Source organism: Dromiciops gliroides, chromosome 6 (assembly GCF_019393635.1).
Source record: "Dromiciops gliroides isolate mDroGli1 chromosome 6, mDroGli1.pri, whole genome shotgun sequence".
NCBI classification, from domain to species: Eukaryota; Metazoa; Chordata; class Mammalia; order Microbiotheria; family Microbiotheriidae; genus Dromiciops; species Dromiciops gliroides.
In genome coordinates, this window is record NC_057866.1 from 81519549 (window position 1) to 81538017 (window position 18469).

Consider the following 18469-nt stretch of genomic DNA (forward strand, 5'->3'; position numbering starts at 1 on the left):
TGTGGCTTAACGTTTCCTCTACAAAATGGAAATTAATTTAATAACAAGTACTTTTTGAGCACCTATAATCTGCCTGACATTTTGCTATTAACCATAGGGAATATAAGAGGAATATAAGACATAATCCCTTCAAGGAGTTTATTAGACTCCTTATTAATTATTATTTTAAGTGATGATATAATTGTGATGTTATAAAATATTATAATTATTGGTTACTAATATTCATTACTAGACTTTTTTGAGAAATAATTATTCACTCAAAAAATGTATAATTACTGTAATTAAACATCAGGACAATTTTAGGTTTTTTATACACATTTCACTGTAAATATGCACATGGTACAACTGAAAAAATCAGTAATGAAACAAAAGATTTTTTTATCTATAAATTACTTGTCCATAAATAATCCAGCTGCTAATAATTTTAAATTATCAGAAGGTTATTGTAAGTAAGCAGAAGATTTTTAATTTACTAAGATTTCTTAGAACATTAAATACAAGTATGCTTATAATTTGAGCAAAATGAAATTAATTGTACAAGTAGGTAAAGAGTTCTGGTTATACCATTGACAAGTTTTGTGAACTTAAATCAAAATAGGCTTAGTCAAATCTAGAATATTTCAGTTGATGATGTTGTAGCATTGAAAAACTAAATGAAATCCTCTGTGCCTACTCAAAAAAAGGCATCTCTAAAATCAGAGCTCTAGAGTGTTGTTTTGGAAAAATTTATGATTTTATAGTACTTTCTCTTCTGCCTATTGGTAAATTCCTTGTTGGCTCTTTGAATTCACGGATTTTTTTTAGGTTGAAGGTAGGAAAAGAACCACAGGGAGAGAGGTATGATTCCCCATTAGAGAAGTGGCAGTAAAAAGAGAGAACACTACATTGTTCTTTTGTGTCACCCTGGTCAAGTTACTATACCACTCAGTGCTCTAGAGACCACACTAAGACCATAAGTGCACACTGAAGGAGGGAATTTTCTCACTGGGTAGTTAATAGTAATGTTAATAGGGGGGCAACTAGATGGCGCAGTGGTTAAAGCACCGGCCCTGGATTCAGGAGGACCTGAGTTCAAATCTGGCCTCAGACACTTGACACTTACTAGCTGTGTGACCCTGGGCAAGTCACTTAACCCCCTATTGCCTGCAAAAAAAAAAAGAAGAAGAAGAAAAAAAATAGTAATGTTAATAATGCTAGCATTTATATAGCACCTCCTGTATGCCCAGCTTTGTGCTAAACACTTTACAAATATCACATTTGATCTTCAAAACAACCGTGAGATACTGGTGCTATTATTACAGTTATAAAAACTGAGCCAGCAGTTAAGTGACTTGGCAAGGGTCACATATCAGGTGTCTGAGGCTAGATTTCCTAATTCTGGGTTCAGCCCCCTATCCACTTTGACATCCAGCTGCCTAGAGCAGTGTTCCCCACACCAGTGAAATCATAGGCCTAGTCCCTATTCCTGTCTTATTTAACGTTTAGAATTAACATCAAATTCAAGTCTTAATATATACTTCCTTACAAATACACTGGATGTCTACAAGTGTTAACTTCTTTGGATCAGAAAGCAAAGCTCTTCCCTCAATATAGAATAGCATGGGGGGCAGCTAGGTGGTGCAGTGGATAAAGCACCAGCCCTGGAGTCAGGAGTACCTGAGTTCAAATCCGGCCTTAGACACTTAATACTTATTAGCTGTGTGACCCTGGGCAAGTCACTTAACCCCAATTGCCTCACTAAAAAAAAAAAAATAGTTACGAACCTCTGATCTAAGCAAATTCCTCTCCTTTTGTTGATGATGAAATGCACCCCCCAAAATTTAGTAACTTGCCCTTCACATACTTGGTTTGGCTGAGCCACAACTAGAAACTACAATAGAAGGTTGATAATACTTTATTTTGTGTTTGAACAGATTCAAAGCAAAAAACAGTTTGAAATTGTTTATTTCAGTTCAGTTTAGCAAACATTGAAGTTCCTGCTGTGTGCACAGTATTGCGCTAGATATCTAGGGATATAAGAAGTTTAAATAAACATAGTCCCTGATCTCATGGAACTTTCTCTAGTAGATGCTTATGACTTATAAGCAAAAAAGCAGTGGTAGAAAATAGTATATAATAAATATATAAAATAGGTACCACCAAGGCACTGTGGAAGGTGCCAGGAGAGAAAGGGCTTAGAGAAGGCTTCCAGGAAGGGGTCTCTTTTGATTTGGGTTTTAAAGGACAAATAGGAATTTAAGAGACAGAAGTGAACAGGAAGGGAAGGAATGCCATGAGCCAGAGGCAAATAAGGAAATATAGTACAAGATAAAAGTTTAATTGAAACAAAGAATAGAGGAATTAAGGCTGGACCAGATTATAGAAGACCTTGAGCATCAAGCACAGTTGGTTAAATTTTACTTAGTAGGAGTCAATGAAAGGTTTTGAATAATAGAATCATATACCCAGATTTAGGCTTAAAAAAGATTAGTGTTCTAAAGAATTAGAATAGAAAGAAACAGAAGGAAGGTATGTTAGATGAGGAGGAGGGCCTCTTAGATTAGGATGGTGAGAGTGAGAATGTCATGGAAGTAAAAAACACAAGACTTGGGAACTGATTTAAAGGAGAGAAAAGAATCAATGATAACACCAAGATTTTTAATATTGGGTAAATGGGTGTTGGTGACCTACCCCCCCCCCAAAAAAAATGGGAGTGTAGGATGAGTACTAGGAGAATGAATCATTCCAAAGACAAAGGAGGAGACAATATCCTAAAAAGGTCAGCAGTTAGATACTGCAACAGGTGAAAGAGATGAAAACTTCAAAAAAGCTGTTATATTTGGTAATTAAGAGTCCCTTGATGATCTTGGATATGGTTACTTTCAGAAAATTAATAGAAGCCTGACTATCAATGCTTGAGAAAGGAGTATATGACATTGGGGATGGACAACTTTTCCATTCATTTGTTGTAGTATAACAAGTTCATTAGATTTTATATAGAAAATTATTTCAGATATAACCATCTTAAAAGAAGCAACAATGCTTCATCTTCCCCAAACAGTGAAACTTCTATGATGTTTGGGTTTGTTTGTTTTTTTAATGCTAGCATTTCAAAAATCCTTGTGGTTTGTCATTTATCCAGAATCTGAAAATTTTTCAGGCTGTTGAAACTATATTGGTTCAAGTCTTTCCAGGTATATAATAATTAATAATCCATTTGATAAGTTTCAATGATAGATTTCAGGATTTCTAAAATGTTTCATTCAGAATCAGGATGTAGTTCAGTTCACTTTAGTGTATTACGATACAGTTCATCAAAAGATCTACTTACATAATAGGAAGTTGTTGAAGGGGGAAAAATGTATTTCCTGTCATTGTTGAGCCTGAACAGCAGGTCTAGTAGTCCAAGGTTCCAAAGAATGTAAACAGATCATTGCTTTTTTGAGTGTATAGGGTCTACTTCTCGATTGATTTTTTTTGTTTTTTTTTAGTGAGGCAATTGGGGTTAAGTGACTTGCCCAGGGTCACACAGCTGGTAAGTGTGTATTAAGTGTCTGAGGCCAGATTTGAACTCAGGTACTCTCGACTCCAGGGCCGGTGCTCCATCCACTGTGCCACCTAGCTGCCCCTCAATTGATTTTTTTAAGATTATGAGAGGTATTCATTTCTGGCTTCGTGGATAGAAAGCTAGCCTTGAAGCCAGGAAGGCCTGGATTCAGGTCCCACTTCTGACACATGACTGTGCAAGAACCCCCACAGAATGAGCCATGTTAAAATGTAATTGGGAAATTAATAAGTAAATAAAATATAATAGAGCACAAATAATGTTACTCTATGATTTTCTAAGTCTGTGCAGCCACAGGAATCCTTATGTAAAGTTTAATGACCTATTTCTATTTGACTTTGACACCACTACTCTAGGCAACTGTCTAAGACTATATGTTTCAGAAAAGGTGCCAGCCTACATTGGTAAAAAGTTTTTACTCAGGGGCTGCTAGGTGGCACAGTGGATAAAGCACCAGCTCTGGATTCAGGAGGACCTGAGTTCAAATTTGGCCTCAAACACTTGACACTTACTGGGCAAGTCACTTAACCCTCACTGCCTGCCAAAAAAACAACAAAACAAAAACAAAAGAAAGTTTTTGCTCCCTTGCAGGGGAGTTTACTCCTCCTGAAATTGCAGTGAAATCACTAGTCCTATCACTCTCCCTACTTATACTAGGTGCTGAGGATACAAAGACAAAAAAATAAAGAAAAAGAAGGGTACACTGTAACATAAGGGTATGGAGTGTGCTGGGGCTCAAACTCCTCATCTATAAAATGTTTTCTTTATAGATGAGATGGCCTAGAATGATTTCTACGACTCCACCTTAATTCTTTGATTCTATTAAGTTGTTCACTTGTTTGGCGTATTTTGTGTTTTGACTTCTTCCCCAATGCTTCTCTTCATCAACAATTTCAGTTTAAGTTCCTCTAGGATAACAAACCATGGTCATTATACTAAAAAGATAGAATTAGTGGCATGTGTCTTTATGTTGTTCAAAAATCTTTTCCTTATCCTCCTCAGCTGTCAGTACCCCCCCCATTACTTTGTATATGCTTAGGTATGCATGTTCCCCCTATAGAATAGAAAGGCTCTTGAGGGTATGGGCTGTTTGATTTTTCCTTTTATATACACAGTGTCTGGCACAGAGTAAATGCTAATTGATTGATTGATTGAAAGACAGGAGACTTTACAGCTTGTGCTACAATATTGAATTTCTTTAAAATTTTTTAATTCTGTTTTTGAACAGTTGAACCACAGAAAATTGCACCATTGGAGAATAAGTCAACAAATGTAAGTCTATCAATTATTGCGTCTGTCTGTTGGGAATTGTTTTTACAGGTTGTGTTACTGGTGAGGATACCCTGGGGCTTCTTATCTCTTGAGAATAAAGGTAGACATCCAACTGACATTAAATTTGAAATTTGCTCCTAAGTGTTATCATTGAAATGTGTATCTATACTTAGCCAAACTGAAAATTAGGCTTATAATTTCCATATCATGAAACCCAGTTGGCTTAAATATTTGTTAGATAAACTCATGATTCTGAATTTATGGCATCATTCTTTGGGACTTTAGACTACATTATGATTGTAGCTTTTTTCAGACTGATGTTTTGAAAAATTATGAAATATTCAAATAGATTAATTTGATACCTTCTGTGATATACTTTTAAATATGTGAAACAAATTTAGGACCCAATTTTAAAATGAAAAATATCTGTCCTGTGGATATTGTACATAAATTTGACAATTAAGACTTATTTGCAGCTGATTACTAAATCATAGTATCTTAAAGCTAGAAGGTGCCTTAGAAATTATCTAATCCAGCTCCCTTGTTTTAAAAATTAGAAATTTTACCCACAGACCTTACTTTTACCCTTTATGTTTTTGAAGATAAAGGATAAAATGAGTAATTGTTGGAAGAGGGAGGATTTACTTTCCCTCTTCTACTGTAAATAATGTTTCTCCTCAACTCTTTTAAAAACAGCTAAGGGAAACTCTTTACGCAAAAAAAATGTCCTATATGAACTTCTTAAAGGAAGGTAGTATGTGCTCAGAGATTTTCAGGCACTGTACTTATGAGATGAAAAGAATGTGCAGTACATTCCCTTCCATTTATAATTGATTGAATGACAGTTACTATATAAAATTGTTTTCAGATTTAACCTCTTTGGGAGAATGAAGTGTATTGAATGACTTTATATTTTTTCATTTTAGGTAAAAAACTCAGAATTGGAAACAAATGAAGATATTCACATTTGCAAGGAAAGGAAAACAGAGCTTTCAGAAAACACTAATGAAATAAACGGTAAATAGATTTCAGAATAATACTGAATTACACTAAAATTTGTTTTCTTCAGGTTAACAGCTTTTTTATTTGTTTGCTGCCATAAGGTTCATGACTTTTCTTAAATAGATAGAATGTCTCTATGTAACAACCATTTATCATGAACCTACCATATGCAGAGCACCTTGCTTAAGGAGGAGAGGAGATAGGCCTGTTAAGACAAGGGTCTTGCTTCTATTAGGACATAGTGAGACCACTTGGAATTTGGAAACCCATCCACCTATTGTGGCCAGGCTAAAGAGAGTCCTAGCTAAAAGCTCATGTAAACAGCCTGCTGGGATGGAGAGGGAAAGGTAGGAAGAAGAGCAACACTGGTTCTTCCCATTCATCAGGTGCAGACTATGGAGGCCACCAGCGCAACGGTTCTCACAACAAGAAAGAACAGTTAAGTTTATGCTTTGTGCATGGCACCATGCTAACCTTTGGAGAAAGTACAAAGTGTAGATAATCCTTCAGTCACCTTATTTCAATTCTAGTAGGAAGACTCTGTTATGACATCAATGCAAATAACTAAAGCATGAAATATTACATTGTAAGTTCATCCAAAACTGCTAGAGTACTACCGGACATGAGCCAGGTTCCAACAGAGAATCCAAAAGTTGAGTAAAAGAAGAATTTATTTTCATTTGCAGTTTTGAAGAGCTTATTTAACCTCCCAGACCTTATAATGATCATTAGAGTGAATGACTAGTAACTTTTACATTTAATTGTCAGTAGAAAGACCTGCCAATGAAAAGGACATCTTAGAAGCTGTACAGAGTCAGACCATTGAAGTGAAAGCTCAAGAAGAGGTAGGTTATTCTAATAAACTGAAGCTTTAAAAGTATGGGTAAGAGGCTCAATTTCTTTTTTTTTTTTCTTTTTTTTTTTTTAAGTGAGGCAATTGGGGTTAAGTGACTTGCCCAGGGTCACACAGCTAGTAAGTGTTAAGTATCGGAAGCCGGATTTGAACTCAGGTACTCCTGACTCCAGGGCCGGTGCTTTATCCACTGTGCCACGTAGCTGCCCCAGGCTCAATTTCTTAACATAATTTAAATAGAACATAGAACTTTTGAGCTAAAAAGGAACTTAGTCCTCTTATTCAATCTCTTGATATGTTAGATAAAGGAATCAGACTTAGACTGAAGAAGCAACTTTTCCAAGGTTTCATCACTCATTAGGAATAGAATTAAGATTAGAACACAGGTCTCCTACCACAGTCTTCCTGTACACTCTGACATATTTACAAAATGAATTTTTGAACATTGCAGTTCTTTAAACATGACATCAATTAAGGGATTATTTAAATACACCTAGTTCTAACACTCACTATTTGTAGGACTATAAATTAGATGCTTAATTGCTTAGCTTCAGCCTTCTCATCTGTAAAATAAAGATATTTGCAGTTCCCTCCCAAGAGGTTAGAGCACTTTAAACTTATAGTATTGCATAAATGTGAATAATTATTATGCCTACATTGTACATCTAGGTAGTTTATTTGCATATAGGTTAGGCATTTTGACCTAATATAGTGCTAGGTATTTCAGGTGTATTTAGAAATGGAAAAACAGCCTCAATAGTTTTCAAAATGCCACATGGAAGGCATATTCAAATTAACTTGATAAATTTCTATATTTTTTTTTCCGCTCCAGTAAATCCCTTTTAGAATCTAAATATTGCTAATAATTTAGTTCTATCATTCATTATATTGATTCAGGATCCAAATCCGCTTGCCCTATTTGTCATGTTCCTTCTTAATTACAGGTAGAATTCCCTTGCCAAGATGGAAGTAATGCACCTAGAAGAAAAAGGAAAAAACAGTCTTCCTTTTCAGAAGATGAACAAGGTAATTGAAATCCATAGAGACGTTTTGTTACTTTCATGTAATCTATTGACTAGAACCCCACACTCTGGGCTTACATGGGGTAGGTTCTGTCTTGGAGATTTCACCAAAATCATATGTGTTTGTCTTGTTTTGCCCCTTCTCAGTTTTCTTTGGTGAAGTTGAAATACAGTTCACCTAGGTTTCATAGGTATGAATCAAAGGGCTCCAGCTCCCACAGATACAGCTGAGGGTATGGGGCAGCCCTTACATCACTGCACCACAAAGAATTTACAGTAACCCACAATAACCAGTACAACTCTCCTTCATTTTGTAGTGAATTCTACCTTCACCAGAGGAACCTCTACAGGCCTCCAGGCTTATGACGGTACCCTAAAGCTTTGGACTTATCTCAGAGAGGAAACAAATTTCAGGTTGCTAGGGAAGCAACCCCCAACATGCCAGTAAATCCTACCATCTCACTAGGGGCCTGTTTAATACTCCTGCCTTAATACTAACTACCTTAAGGGCTGCAACTACTTTGAGAGGAAAATGAACTTGAAGTTGCTAAAAAGATAATCCCCATTTCCATTTATCTATGCAGTCCAAATAATTTTCAGTACTAAGAAGAAAAAAGTGAACCCCAGCATTTGGACCCTTAATGTCATGGCTCAGTCTCTTGCTGCTTTTCCAACTCTGAAATTACATGCTTGATTTTTCATCCAAGAATTCTTAGTGTTTGTCTAGGAACTCTAACCACTCAACCACATAATCTTCCTCTCCTGAAACGTGTATATGTAGCTGCAGCATGCTTCTTCCTTTGCTCTCTTTGACTAGGTTGAAGAATTTTTGCTACTCCACCATTGCCCCAGTTGCTGCCATCTTCTGGGCTTAAAGGGTTTATCTCTACCTCTCCACCTGGTCAGCTCTCTACAGTTGTTGCATTTTCAATATTTTAAAATATTGTACTCCCCCACATTTAAATGGGTAGATAAATAGGACAGAGAATTTATGAATGTGAGCCATTTCTTTGCCTTACACACAGACATGGAGGTGTAGTTCTTTTCCTTACTGGCATAGGAGGTCCAAGATCCTCCTTATTTCTTACGATACAACTGAACCCCACCCACCCCCCAGAAATTTACTCAGTCTCCCAAGGTCTTTTGAGTTAAGGAAGATTTCTAGCCAAGCTAAGTGTTCCCCAGTTTTTCATATTCCCTAATAATATGTAATCTTAATTTTCTTTAAGAATGTCTGAAACAAACAAGAAAAAAAGTAAAAGGGGGTAGCTAGGTGGCCCTGGATTCAGGAAGACCTGAGTTCAAATCAGGCTTCAAACACTTGACACTTATTAGCTGTGTTACCCTGGGTAAGTCACTTAACCCTCACTGCCCTACCCAAAAAAAAAAAAAAAAACTGAAACATGGCTGGTATTAGTCCCAGTGCACTCAACTCTAGTCAGACTATATCTGGATTATTGTGTTCAGTTCTAGGCCCTGCCTCTAAAGCATAGCATTAACAAATTAGAGAGTATCCAGATGTACATAGACTTGAAGTATGGTGGTTTTATTTTTACAAAACAAAACAAACCCTCAAGGCCATGATGTATACATGAAGATCTGTTCATGAAACTGGGCGTGTTTAGCCTGGAAAAGACAATAGTTGGTTGTGGGGAAGACATGAAAGCTGTCTTCAAGTAGTTTAAGAGTTATCCTGTAGAGGAGGATCTAGACTTTTCCATTTAGCACCACAGGGAAAAACTAAGAGCATTGGGTAGAAGTTGCATTGTAGCAGATTTAACTTCTTTATTAGGAAAAACAATAATTAGAGCTATCCAGAGTGGGAAAGACTATCTTGGGATAAAATAGACTTCTCCTCTCTAGAGTTATTCAGGGAAAGTCTGGATGACAAGTTGTTAAAGATGTCTGTGGAAGAAATTCTTATTTGGAGTAGATAGCTTCTAAATTCCTTCCAACCCTTTGACTCATAACAAAATTATTTTTTGTGGATAAAGAAAGGAGGAAGGATGCCACTTTGATAATTATTTGCCTCCATAATTTCTCTTCCATTTTGGTATATAACAACAGTTTGGATATAAAAATCCAATCAATGAATTGTCCTGTTCATCTACTGATTATATTTATTCTCATAAATACTCATGTAAGTGGTACTCAGAACATTACCATTTGTGCATACCACTTAATATTTTAATTCCAGCCAGTTACTAACCATGTATTAAGTGCTTTTCCTATTAGGAATAAGAATGACTCTTGTCATTTATGACACCCAATGTCTTCTGTCCACCTTGCCCTATATTTAGAATCATAAAATTGTGAAGTTGAGAAAAACCTAAAGATTACCTAATTCGACCCTCTCATTTTACAAGTGAGGGAGCTAGCCCAAAGAAGTGACTTGCTTAGTCTTATAACTAATGTCCATACTCCTAATACCTAAGTTTCATGACTGGTATACACCAGAGTTTACAGTGATGATCCAGGGTTCAAACTAAAAATTCCTTGATGGCACCTTAAGCAGTAAAGAATTGCAAAGAATATTCTAAGTAGTATATTAAATTACCCTGGGGCTTTACAACACTTATTGTTATTGTCATTTTCTGTTGTTTTTTTTAAAGGGGTTCATGAAATAAGAAACCTTGGGAACCACTGCGACGTACTACTGTATTTCTGGTTTTTTTTCAGCTGTTAATTGGATTATACCTCACTTGTCCATATTGAGTTTTATCTCATTCTTGTAATAGCATTTTTCTACTGTTTTTTCATTCTACGATATTAACAATTCCATTTAGTATAATCCACATTAAACAGTTAGGAAAAAGCCATTCCCACATGTATTGACCAAAACATTTTTAGATTTTAACATGAAAATAAAGCATGCTTGTAACTACTACTTTTGTTGGTGAAAGTAATCATTTTATTTAATACAAATGCATTCTAACACTAGTATAGTGTCACAAGAGAAAAGACCAAAGTGTTTCCAGGAACTTGGAAGTTAATGCTCATTTATTAGGAATTATCACTGAAATGTTCCTTACAGTTTTATAAACTCCCTTTGGTGACCCATCTATGGTTTGCTTTACTGAAGTCAAAAGCCAATATTCAGTTTTCACATCCTAATTTAATCATGTGTGTACTCATCACTTTTGATTTTACAGTAATTCATAGCTTAGAAATATTTCTATTAGTTGTGGTAATTTCTTTAAAAGACATCACTCTTTAAGCCTGTAATAATTGTGTTTTTTCATGCAATTGGTCTCCTAAAGTTTATCTTTGATTGTATCAAAACTGAATTACAGATGATAGCCTGGACCCATGCAAAGAAGTGGTACAGAGTCAGAGTTTTGAAACAAAACCACAAGTTATAAAGGTATTTTACCCACGTGTGTGTCTGTTTCTTTCTCTCTCTCTCTCTCTCTCGCTCTCGCTCACAAATTGCTTATATCACTGAATTCTTATGATACTTTATTTTGTTTCTAATGCCCACTTTATTTCCACATAATAAAAATAGCTGCTATATAGAGATTTCTTACAACTCTATGAGGAAGGTGCTAGAGCTGTTAGCTCTATTGGAGGCTGAAAATGTAATTAGGAAGGTGAAAGTGTTTAACAGAGAGTTGACTGTGTTTTGGATCAAGTAATCTCCATTCAGTGCTATTATCATTTTCATAAGACATTTGGATTTTTTAAAACTTTCCACTTCCTAAAAATGACTGACAGAAAAAGAGAAGTTAGAAAGAGGGAAAGGGGGGAAGGACAATGAGTTCAGTGAACCATGAAGGGATAGTGCCAGTGGCAAGATACTCAGCTCTGGTCTATAGGACAGGAATAGAGTAATCAAACTATGCACAAAAGATATGGAGTAGATGCTAGGTTGTCGGAATTGTTCATTACTTCTCAGAACAGAACTAATGAAATTTTACTTCCCTCCTCCCTATTTTTCCCTCCCATTTCCTTCTCAGGAGTATTTATTTGTTCCCTCAATTTCCATGTCTGAAGAGTATATTTACCTTTCTGTTTACCTTGTCATTTAACTATGATAAATGTACTTAACCTATATAAATAAATAAACATTTTAAGAAAATTTTAAGTGACTGATAAAGCTTTTTGTAAAAGTCCAATACATTTAAACTCTCAAATAATTGAAAGAATAAGTCCATGATGAATTCTCATGGTTTCCTCTTTCATTCCTAACCTAGCACATAGCACATGTTTAAGGAATAGAAACTCATTTTGATATTAGACCACTCGCGATCAGTTTTGTGTTCAGTAGTTTTTCAGTTGTGTCCAACTCTTTGTAGTCTTTTTTCTTTTTTTTCTTTTTTTTTTTTTTTGTGGGGCAATGAGGGTTAAGGGACTTGCCCAGGGTCATGCAGCTAATAAGCGTCAAGTGTCTGGGGTCAGATTTGAACTTAGGTTCTCCTGAATCCAGGGCCAGTGCTTTATCTACTGCACCACCTAGCTGCCCCCTACAATCAGTTTTAATTCCCTAGTATGTGGAAGTAAAGGGTACTTTAAGTGCCTAGAGGCTGTTTATATTGAGCAATGTAGTATCCGAGTTTTATGTGATCTTTGTATTCTAAAGGTTTTAATCTGGCTTTAACGTATCCTAAATGGCAGACATAAAAGATTATTTTTAAATGTTTCTAATTACCTCCAAAAATGAATCTGGTTCTCTAAAAACATAGAGTTAGGGCAAAACTAACTAAGGGCTTGGGATTCCACAACCTTCTAGATAGATATGGTTATAGTATGTTAACATTGTTGAAAAGTTGTATTAGTAGGAGGAATGTTTATATGTAGTATGGCTGTTTTATAATTTATCAGAAGTGAAGTAGCTGTAGAATAGAGTATGATGAAAAAAACAGGTTTGAAAAAGAAATGATCCACTCTTATTTTTTTACATTCTGAGTAGGAAGAGAGTTCTGAGGGTGCAGAAGAAATATGCCAAGAAAGTATTAAAAATACTACTGCTCCAAGGCCCATGGCAGAGAAAGGTAAGTAACACAATATATTTATCAGTTACATATACGTAATTAGCCTAAACTATTTTGAAAGTGGCTAAGGCAGTAATGTAGCAAGAATGCCACTTCTCTGAGCAACCTGTAACCTTTAGTCAGTTGTTTGCAAACACAAATCTTCACCTACCTATGTTGTTCATTTCCTTTCCTTAAAAAATACAGGAAACATTTAACTTTTGTTTTTCTATCTGAAATTGGTAACTGCTAGTTTCTAATTTGAATTCTTATCTTTGCAAAGTGAGTTTCCTTATATTGGTTGTTCAGCACAGTCCTGCTAATTTAAATTGCCTTTTCCATGGTATAGGCATGAATTGGATATTTTGCTTGTAATCTTAACCATCAGCAGGGTTGGGGAGGCAGTGACATTGGTGTCGATTTACAGGATTCCCCAGGCCAATGTATACTGCAGTATTTCCTCTGAGTTGTGCCTTTTCTACAGGTGAACATAGTAGCAAAGAATCTAATGATGAAAAGGCAGAGGAGAATGAAGAGGACAGTGCAAAATCTCCAGAGGCAAGTAGTCAAGTAGTCTTGTGTTCATTAGGAAATATTTGCATTTTTAGTCGAGTTTTTTGCAATGTTTTGATTCTCATGGAAAAATGTCAGAATATAAATACAAAAAAAATTATGTTCAGATATTATAACTGAAAATCAAGGTACTTAACACTAATGTGAACCCTAAATAACCAGTCAAGCAACAGCTTTATTTTTGAGCATCCACTGCATGTAAGGAACTGTGCCAAATTCTTCACAAAAGGGAGCTTTAAGGAAATATAAAGCATTGTGACTAGTGTCGAAATAACCTTCCTCCCCAGAAGTTTTCCATCAAGAAAAGAAACAGCATGATGTTACAGAAAAAGAACTAACTTGAGTCTGAAAACCTAGGTTTGTGTCTTTGCTTTGCCCCTTTATTAGCCATGTGATCTTGAGCAGGGCACTTTGTCTTTGAGACTCAGTTTTCCTCAGTTGTAAAATTAGGATAATAGTATTTACATTTCCCACAGGGTTCTTTTGAGGAACATATGGAATGGCTCATAAAACACTGTACACTATTAAATAAATTAAATACCATATAAAGGTAAATTGCATTATTATTGTAAGGTTTCAAAGTTTTTATTATCATTAATTATTAATACCACATCTTGCCAAATCAGTAAGAGTTTGAGACCAAGATACAGTTGGTAGATAAATGACTTTAATATTTTGTGTGTGTGTGTGTGTAATAAGGTGCCATTTCATAGAGTGGGTCCTCTGCACTGATCCTTTACACCATACCACATCAAAATTTGTAATGATAAAGTCATGCATCTCCACCTACCTTAAGTTCATAATTCTGTAGCTAAATTCTGTTCAACCACTCAAGCGGGAAAGAGTTTGGCAGAACGTTTGAACCATAGATGCCCAGAAAGCTGAAATTAGGGCTTTAATGTTGTTCAGTCATTTTTCAGTCGTGTCCAACTCTTTGTGATATCATTCAGGGTTTTCTTGGCAAAGATACTGGAGTAGTTTGCCATTTCCTTCTCCCAACTCATTTTATAGTTGAAGAAACTGAGGTACATAGGGTTAAGTGACTTGCCCAGGGTCACACAGCTAGGAAGTATCAGGTCAGATTTGAAATCAGGAAGTTGAATCATCCAGAATCTAGGCCCAACACTCTATCCAGTGGGCCACAAGGTACCCCAAATTAGAGCTTAAGTATGCCTAATTAGTAAAATGTTTTTCCAAATTTGGGGGTGGGGGCTAAGGGTGAGAGAAGTGTTTGACAATTGGAAAGAAATATAATTTGGCAGGGAAAAAAAAAGGTGTCAAAAGGAACAAATATTCCTTTACCTGCTGCCTATCACTGTGGCCAGTTTTGTGGTAGTTTAACAAATATTTGTTCCTTTTGACAGAGGCTTACTGTAGCCCAGTAGGCTCCCAAAAGATGGTATTATCAGGATCTAGCATGTGAAGATGGCTTAATAAATGCATAGACAGTTGGAAGTAGAGGTATCAAAGTGGTGACCACAAGGCTGTATTTTTCACATTTGGGGCTCTATTTGCACATGTATCTGTGCAACTAAGAGTTGTGACTCTACAAAATAACAGTAGAACTCCTTTGTACCACTGATATTGTGGGCATAGGGTTTACAAGTTAACCAAGTTACTATATTTTATTTTCCCTGAATGTACTTAGTAACAATATAGGGGAAAGTACTTGTAATAGCAGCCTTCTTAAACCAGAACTATTTAAGCAGGCCAATGTAATCCAAGTTTAACCATGCATACTGAAAAAAATTATTAAAATAGAGCCCATCATACGGGCCACTTCCATAACTTATTCTGTTAGGCCACTTCTAAGTCAGGCCTTAATACAGCGTCCATTAAGCCACCAGCCCTGTGACTAAAAGGGTAGCTAGCCCTTTGGTTGTTTATTTGTTTTGGTTTTTTTAAAAAATACATTTCTTATAACAGTAAATGATGAATTTTGGTCATAATTGACTTGGACTAAAGTCAGAATTTGAATATGTAAAAGGCCGGCCTACAAGTGCTTTTTATCTTCTTATTTCAGTCCTTCCCTTCATTTTCTTTTTTAATATCTAAGTAGCAGAGGGTAGGTAATTAGAGAAAAAAAGCCTTTGAAAGTATTATAGCCTTTTTATATTCTTCCCTTAGGAGGACCATCCTGTAATAGTTAAAAGGAAAAGAGGAAGACCTCGCAAATACCCTGTGGAAGCAACAGTAAAAATTAGTAAGTACTAATTTTTAAAAAAACAACAGTTAAATTACTTGTTATATTTTCAGTGAGACATAGAATGATTCAAATTGATTTTTCTGAATTGACTTTCAATTCTTTTTTTTTTTTTAGAAGAGGACTCCAAAACAGATAGTGATGCTGTAAGTATAAATTTTTCCTCCTTACCACCCTTCTTACAAAAAAAACCAAAAACCTGTTTTCCAGTAATAAACATTATATTTCTTCCTTTCAGATAAGTTAACCACAATACAAATATTTTGTGCTACCATGTAGATAGCATGGCATAATAAATAGAGGGCTAGCTTCAGAATCAGGAAGACCTGGGTCCAAGTCTTAACCCCGAATCCAGACTTGACTATTGACCCTAAGCCAAGGTACTTAATACCCCAGTACTTTCAGTATCCCAGGCAACCATTTCATTGTATAGTTTGCAAAATAGTTGCTGAACCTCATTGGTTTAGGGAGTTTCCTTACTAGATATTCCCTACACTAATGAAATCACAAATTTAGACCAAAAAATTTAATTGAAACCATGTCCCTCAGTTAAAATGGAAAAATTCCAGATGACCCTTCATTACTGAAAAATAAAAAGACATTCTCTTGATTATTCTGAGCTAACAGAATTCGATCATGATAATTCATGTAAAACTTTTAGTTCTGTTTCCTACATGAAAATAATGGCATTGCTATTTATTCCTCAAAATCTGATGGCTTTCTGATGCCTTTGTAAATATTCTTTACACAGAAATTTGGAAGGCAGCATGTTATAGTACAGGGAGCACTCGATTTGGTCTTGAGAGTACCTAGGTTTTTTCACAGTTCTTCCATTTACTAGCTAGTTCATCTTAATCAAGACACTTCACTTCTCTAGGACTCAATTTCTTTGACGGTAAAATTATGGATTTTGACCAGATATCCTCTAAGTTCCCTTTCATATCCTAATTTATTCTAGAATAGAAAAAATATGACTTCATAAAAGGTTAGGTTTGAAGCTAATTATTTCTTATATTAATCAGTTTTAATATATAAGCAAACCTTAAATTTCAGTTTGGATGTACATATCAACAAAGAGGGTTTATAAATAATAAATTGTTTGCATAACAATTAAAATATCAAAATACTTGTTATCTATTATCTCATTTGATACTGAAGTACCTTAAAAGTTTCTTTATAATATAGCAAGATCTATGTCCAAAAACCTTATTTGTCATAATTTTTAAAACATTGAATTGATATTTATTTGTTTTCCCTACTACTCAAGCACTGGAACTCAGATTAGGGATTTCTAGGAGTGAAGCTGTGTTCAGTTCAATTCAACAGATTTGTGTTACAGTATCCCCTAGTATATTGTTGATGAAATCTTTCCCCACAGCCCTCACATAGCTTTTCTGGTTTGTACTCAGACACATGTGCCATATTGTTAGACCTTAAGCTTCTTGAGGTCAGAGACCATTCTTATCTAAACTTAGTGTGTCTCTCAGTGCCTAACAATGCCTTTCATATGGTGGTAGTTGTTACTTCTCAATGGAAATAGTTTGTTAATAACCCTGGTCTAATAAAATACCATTGTAATTTTTTTCCTAAACTGCACTTAATATCCCAGACAGCAGACATGCCATCTCTTGGCACTGCTTTTGCTATTCCTGCTCATGTGACACTGGAGTCAGCAGCATGGTTCAAATGAGTGCTGATTGTATCACTTTGTCAGAGATGGGTCAGAGCTATTTCTCTTAACTTGTGCTACCTAACTCTTGAGGTTTTATCACTTGTGATTTTTCCATGAATTTAGGCAGTTCTGCATTCCTATGCAGAGCCTGTCTGTCTACTCTATATTCATTGGGTACATCTGGCCAATTAGAGAAATTAGAAATGTTACCTTTATAGGCAGTAAGAAAATGTTCATCCAGTCAACATTTGGTAAACACCTGTTTAAAAACCTCTAAACCTGATTGACCTTTGAGAATATTCATGATAATGTTATTGAACCTTTAGATTTCTGGTCTCTATGTGATTTTTTTAGAATTCACTAATTTAGAGGGTTTTACCCCCTTTTTTAGATACAACAATCTCCACCAAGGGACAAGGTGAAGATTGATCAAATGGGTATGTTTCTTTCAGCATTCTTTTTTGTAATGGATGGGAAAGCTGTATGTTGGAGGAGGGGGAAGATTTTAGCCTTTAATTTTATTGCTCAATCATAATCAAGTTTCATGGTATAGTAAAAAGCCCCTTGGACTTGGAGTCAGAAGACCTAGGTTCAAGTCCTCACTCACCTACTTTAATGACATCTGCCAGTCACTAACCCTCCACAACCTCTGTTAAATGGAAATTGTGTTGGTGCTACCTATGCCATAGGGTTATTCTGAATAAAATTCTTTGAAAGCCACAAAATGGCATATACATTTGATCCTTTGATATAATAATAGCCTTTTGGTTTCCCCTTCCTCTGAGAGAAGTATCCTTTTACTCTACTAGAAGTTTAAAGTACACTCAACAAACTGCCTCTTCTTCGTGGTTTACCTATAGATTTTCTTTCTGTAGGCAAGGTTAAATACATTGCCCTGTCACATTTTTTCTATTTCTCTGGGCTTTGTTAGCCCGGTGTATAAGTCATAAATATCTGTTGTGAAGCATCTCTAATCTCATGGATGGGAAATCCTTCAAACAGTATAAATGGCATCCTACGCTGTCCTCTCATCCTGTGCAGCTCTTACCCAGAAATTCTCCTCAGGGGTTCTACCAGTTATATGGTATAAGTCTTGCTCTATTTCTTTTGATGTGCTCTAGATACTACGGAGTCTTTAGGATATCCATGATTTACTAATTAAATAGCTCTTGCGGCATGGCTGTCCCACTCCTCTTTTCTAGTCACGTAGCCCTCTGATAATGTCTTTGGATACTGCTTCTCTTGTACTTTTTTAGTAATGTGTTGCAGCCTATTCATGCTCATCATGAACTTCTCCATGAAATATATAGATGCTTCTCCATGAAACATCAAGAGAGATAAGAACAAAACTTCAAAAA

General features: G+C 35.6%; 1 protein-coding gene across 10 annotated transcripts in view; it reads left to right on the forward strand.

Annotated features, from left to right (window-relative positions):
- The window catches only part of BOD1L1 (biorientation of chromosomes in cell division 1 like 1), an 84067-nt gene that overhangs the window by 47621 nt on the left and 17977 nt on the right, over window positions 1–18469 (forward strand). For 6 of the 10 annotated variants that reach the window (XM_043969950.1, XM_043969955.1, XM_043969951.1 and 3 more), the window contains 10 exons: window positions 4773–4816; window positions 5743–5833; window positions 6587–6663; window positions 7616–7697; window positions 10987–11057; window positions 12603–12684; window positions 13148–13221; window positions 15364–15439; window positions 15557–15585; window positions 17503–17548. In XM_043969950.1, coding sequence (XP_043825885.1) covers window positions 4773–4816; window positions 5743–5833; window positions 6587–6663; window positions 7616–7697; window positions 10987–11057; window positions 12603–12684; window positions 13148–13221; window positions 15364–15439; window positions 15557–15585; window positions 17503–17548 — 672 coding nt within the window. Of the gene's footprint in view, window positions 1–4772; window positions 4820–5742; window positions 5834–6586; window positions 6664–7615; window positions 7698–10986; window positions 11058–12602; window positions 12685–13147; window positions 13222–15363; window positions 15440–15556; window positions 15586–17502; window positions 17549–18469 lie in introns of those variants that run through there. The other 4 variants (XR_006353526.1, XR_006353528.1, XM_043969954.1 and 1 more) reach the window with 3 other exon arrangements.